The sequence below is a fragment of the Galeopterus variegatus genome, unplaced genomic scaffold (genome assembly GCF_000696425.1).
Source record: "Galeopterus variegatus unplaced genomic scaffold, G_variegatus-3.0.2 Scaffold2606, whole genome shotgun sequence".
NCBI classification, from domain to species: Eukaryota; Metazoa; Chordata; class Mammalia; order Dermoptera; family Cynocephalidae; genus Galeopterus; species Galeopterus variegatus.
Genome location: NW_007728717.1, coordinates 1,111 through 6,179, shown reverse-complemented (window position 1 = coordinate 6,179; position 5,069 = coordinate 1,111). Strand labels below are relative to the sequence as shown.

At 48.7% G+C, this 5,069-nt stretch overlaps 1 protein-coding gene across 1 annotated transcript in view; it reads left to right on the top strand.

Annotated features, from left to right (window-relative positions):
* The window catches only part of LOC103598429 (protein FAM205A-like), a 6,160-nt gene extending 4,126 nt beyond the window's left edge, over positions 1-2,034 (top strand). The window contains exon 5 of the mRNA XM_008582420.1: positions 2-2,034. Coding sequence (XP_008580642.1) covers positions 2-2,034 — 2,033 coding nt within the window. The remainder of the gene's footprint in view (position 1) is intronic.
* Positions 2,035-5,069: the final 3,035 nt, after the last annotated feature.

Here is a 5,069-nt window from a genome sequence, read left to right as displayed (position 1 = left end):
ATGGCCCCAGGGTCGATCCCCATGCCACACTTGTTTGCCCAAGTCAAGGCAATATTGCAGAGCCACATTGACTCTAAGCGTGGACAGATCCAACAGAGCAAGGTCCCTGCCTGTGTATATAACTCCTGGGACTATACACTTCCTGGAGGCCTGGCAGTGGCTCTGATCCCCTACGTTCCAGAAAGCCAACCCCTGGAGCTGCAGGCAGCAAGTGACCCTAACCTACATCACAATGTTATGCCCTGTATGCCAGCGGCCCTTGATCAGCAGCAACAGGCCTTACCAGCTGCTGTCAGTGACCACTCTAAGCTGCCCCGAGCCTTGTCCAAGGAAGCCATTGAAAAACTGGAGACAGCTTTACGTCACAAGTATGTGGCCTTCTTGTCAGGGCTGCCTGCTCTCTATTATGTGACCCTCTCCAAGGCCATAGCTCCCCAAATCACTAGCCAATCCGTAGTCACAGAGGTGGGGCCTGGGAATATTGAAATCCCAGCAGAGCCTCCGACTCAGGTGATCTCATTAGAAGAACAGGGTATAAGTCTTGGGCCACAAGTTGGAGATGACAATGAGACTTGTGCAGACAATGCAGAAGAGTTCCAGCCTGAAGCGCAGGTGGAAGGAACGAGGGAGATGGTGCCTCTAGAAAGCCAGACACATCCTGCTAGCCTCCTCTCATTCAAGACACATATGTTGGCCAAACTAAATTACCACGTGAGGAAAAAGGTCCTAGAGATACAACTGGGAATTCCCATAAGGGCAAGGGAGTCCAGAGAACAAGCTACGACAGTCCCAGAGAACATATCAACACAGGAGTCTCTCGGGAATCTAAATAAACAAGGAAAAAAATTGCTGCAAGAACTGCCCCTCCCGCCAGATACTCCTCATGCCCCAGATCCAGAATGGGTCCACCTTAAGGAACAGCTGGCCACTGAGTTGAAGGCCGTGCAGCACAACCAAAAGCCACCTAGTTCCAAATCAGTGCCCCACGGTTCTGCCCACTGGGCCTCCGAGGTCTCACAACCCAGTGGGGACATGGCAGAAGCACAGGTGCTTTGTGTTCAGGTGGAGGCCAGTTTGAACAACCCCAGCCTGGAGCAACCCTGGCACCCTGAGCCCCAAAGCCCTGGCAAGAGCAAGGACTCAGCCCATGTCCCAGTGCTGGCAGAAAAGACAGAGGACCCAGGAAAACCCAAAGCAGCAGGGGACTATGGAGAAGGGGATGCAGGGTTGGGGCTCTCCTCAACCAGAGAAGAAAGACATCCTGCTGAAGATCAGAAACCAGCAGGGATGCTTCTGAACAGGACACTCCGAGGCTCCTGGCGATGGAGCCATAACTTTCATCCTGCTGATCCCTGTCGACGCAGCCTCCAGCATCACGCTCAGCCTAAACTCCCAGAACTACCTCCAGGAGTCCCTGGGGGAAAACAATCTGCGAATGACCTGCAAGACAGTCAAACCGAGATGAATGTCAGCCTCGAATCAGCAAGGATTCCTGAGAATGCCCAGCCTGTGGTGTCCCAGGCTTCACGGGGCCAGCCCTTCCTGAGTCAAGTAATGCAGGGTAAGCAGTGGCGGGGCCAAACTTTGCAAGGTCATGTATTGCACGGGCAGGTGATGCCAGCCCATACTCACAAGAGGCCCAGCATTCCAGAATCTAACTTAAGAAATAAGATTAAATCCTTTCTGCACTGTTTTAGCTCCAAAATGAAAGGCAAAGGGCATGAGGAATCCATGTTCTCTACAGCTGAGAAAGTGGTCAAAGCCAGAAAAGAAAAGGTTGAAAAAAGACCGGCTCCAGCCAAAATCTCCATGAGAAAAACTAAGACAGACAAGCCAACCGGGCATCCCAAGGCCCAATCTTTCCCCACTGAGAAGCCGGTGGGCCAGACCTCCTTGGATGCTCCTCATTCCCCTGACAATAAGCTCCGGCTATGCTCCAGACATCGTGGCTCTTCAGTTCTGGGTCACCCCCGCCACTGCCCTCGGCACTGCCCTCGAGTGGCTTTTGCCACTCAACCAAGAATCCCTACCTAGCTCCCCACCCTCCGCCACTGCCCTCGGCACTGCCCTCGAGTGGCTTGTGCCACTCAACCAAGAATCCCTACCTAGCTCCCCACCCTCACCTCAGACAGAAATACTGGTCTGCTTGAGTACCCCCAGGGCAATGAAAAAGAGTTTGTAGGCTCCCCAACCTCTGCATCCCTTGAAGAGGACTGTTACTGTCATTTCCATTAATGTACAGGTGGGGCAGATCTCCACCCAAAAACACTCTATATCTGTAACAAAGAGTTGTCTGTCTGCTCCTTGTCTCCACTGTATTGTGTTAAGGGAAGGCTTGAGAGAGGTTAAAAAGTTATTCCTCTCTAGAGAAGGAGCTTCGACCCACAATTCTGAGAGGTCATTTTAGAGGAGTATCACAGTGTTCCTTCTTGGTCAAAAGCACACAGTTAATAGGACAGATGTCAAAACCAAATGCTAGAATTTCCTGTTTGCTCCCTTTTGGGATTGGGAAGATCTTTCTGGAGAAGCCATCTAGGAGCCTGCTGTAACCCTGTTACCTGTTTCTTACCTCCACTGACTCTCAGCTGCATGAAATGAATGTCCCCTGGAATGAAGATCACAGTAGGAAATGGAGAGGGTCCTGTCCCCACACTCAAGGGGAGGTAGGGAGGGATGCATGTAGTTGGAGGTCTAAGTACCTGGGACAAACCCTGACAGGTTCCTGCCCAAGGGCATAATAACAGAGAAAATCTAGTTTGTTTGGCACTAAAACAGCCTAGAGCCAGGAGGTAAATCCAAGGCTGAAGTGCTTTGTGGGGGAGGGAGGGAATAAACTCTGAACTTGGGTCTGCTGGCCCTTCGTGTGATTAAGGACAGTGCATTCAGCATTGAAGTTTCTGGGAAAGAATGACAAACACAAGGGGTTCTCTAAACATATCCAAAGCCGTCAAGTTACTGCTGGCAGCTTGTACACAGCCCTATTGTTGTGTCCTGTTTCTACAACACCTGCATCTGGGGTCCTTCACCACCACCCTTCTTTGCTTCCTGAATATACTTTCATGGTAAGTAATGGTGCGGAACTTAGCTGAATCCCCTCCAGGATCTGCCTGGTGACTTCCCCTCAGAGGATGACTCCTGTACTTTCACCCACCAAGGACTGTACCACATAAGCCTGGCAGTTCCAGCCCTTGGTTCCTGTCATATACTTCCCCATCTCTTCATTACATCCCACTGCATTTCCGAAAGCACCAAAACCATTCACCTTGACTGTCAAAAGAAGACTTTAAGGTTTGGGGGAAGTGTCCTCTCTATTAAACAGCCACCGAAAGTGATCAAAAATCTAGAAGTTAATGCCACACATGAGTCTTTAACAACCAGATCAGCTGCTCATAACTGAGGTGGGACTCTGGCCCCTTTGCCTCTCTCTGGAAAAGTCCAATATTTTGCTATTTCAGGAAAATATCTGTTTATCACTAATGGAAATATTATGTGCAAGTCTCGGAAACACTTGAAACGAAGAAACCCAAGGAGGCTGAGAGGAAAACAGGTCTATAAGCAGCTGCTACGTAATGTAAGCCCCTTCAAACTATACCCTGTCCATATTCTCCCTCACACACAGGCTAAATGAAGTCCCTCCTATATACCTGCTTTAGGAGACCTCCTGAATAGCTTGACCATACTGTGACACTCCTAGAGCTCTTTCCTGCTACCTGTTCAGTCCCACCCCCACTCCCACCCCATCACTGGGTGGGTGATCCACCACAAAGGCAGCTTTGGTAAGCCTGGCCACACAGTCAGACCTCTTAATGGTGGCCATCATACTCATATTTCCTTGAACCTCTGAAGAGGCCTAAGTGGATGCTGTCCTTCCTTCCCCAGTTGCCTGGGTTGGAGCAGGCACGGATCTCCCTGGAAAGAATACTGGAACACCTGGCCTCTTAAGGAAGCCATGGCAGAGCAGCATAGCTGAAGGTTATGCTTGCTATGCTCAATAGAATGTTAAGTATGAGTAAAAGATTTGGGTCATCCCCTTTCCTTTGGAAGGAAAATTCTGGCTGAAGTGGCCAGAGAATGATTTCAGGGGAAAAAGATAAACATGAACGAAGGGCAGCAAAACTATAACACAAGGAAAACATTACAAAATCCTTGAGCAAGTGTTTATACAACTTTCAGGCCAAAGGGCTGACCCCATGGAGAGGATGCAGGTTTCAGGTCCAAGTCACAAGAATGTAATGTGGGAAAAAAACATCAGGGTTAGAAATCTAGCTCTGATGTTTGACAAGTTAACATTTCTGAGCCCCAGTTTCTTCATCCGGGAAAGAGGGATAATTGTATATCCATTATCAATGTACTTGTGACTCCCCAAAGCACTTCTCTGAAAGTGAAATCCGAAGCCCAGTCTCACTGCCGATCTCCTAACTGTACAGTGAACAGCTGGCGGAAAGCTCCATCTTGCTCCAATGACAATGCAAATTAATTCAGAATCTCCAAACACCCTCCACCCCACCAAAGTGCTTTCCAATGTAAGGGAATTCTATACTATGCATTCTTTTTCTTGTGGTTGCTGTTACTCCATACATCAAGATAGTCACTGGGTCTAATCTGCATAATTCTCAACTTGGCCCCTATCCTCTATTCTTATCGACTCTCCTTGAAGTTCAGTTTCTCATCCTTCACTTGCCTGGATGATTAGAATAAGAGTCTCATAAGCCCAGAGCCTAGGATAGTGCACAGTAATACCTTAATATGAGTTGAATCCAAAGTCTGGGCTGGGGAATCGCACAAAGCATTTCATCAGTGTGATGAGTGCTGTGAGGGGTGGGATCATCCCACAACAGGAAGTACTCAGCTGATGAGGAGGACCCCAGAAGTGCTGCAATAAAAATGACCTGGAGAAGCATCTTGCATTCAAGAGTTCAAATATTTGAATACTTACTATGTGCTGGGTAAAATGCCAAACGCACAAATGAACAAGAAACAGGCCTTGCCCCAGTGGAGTTCATGATTTCATGGGGTAGACAGTCTCAATTGCCCAAACTGCTAGTCAACATATATACTTGGAATTCCAA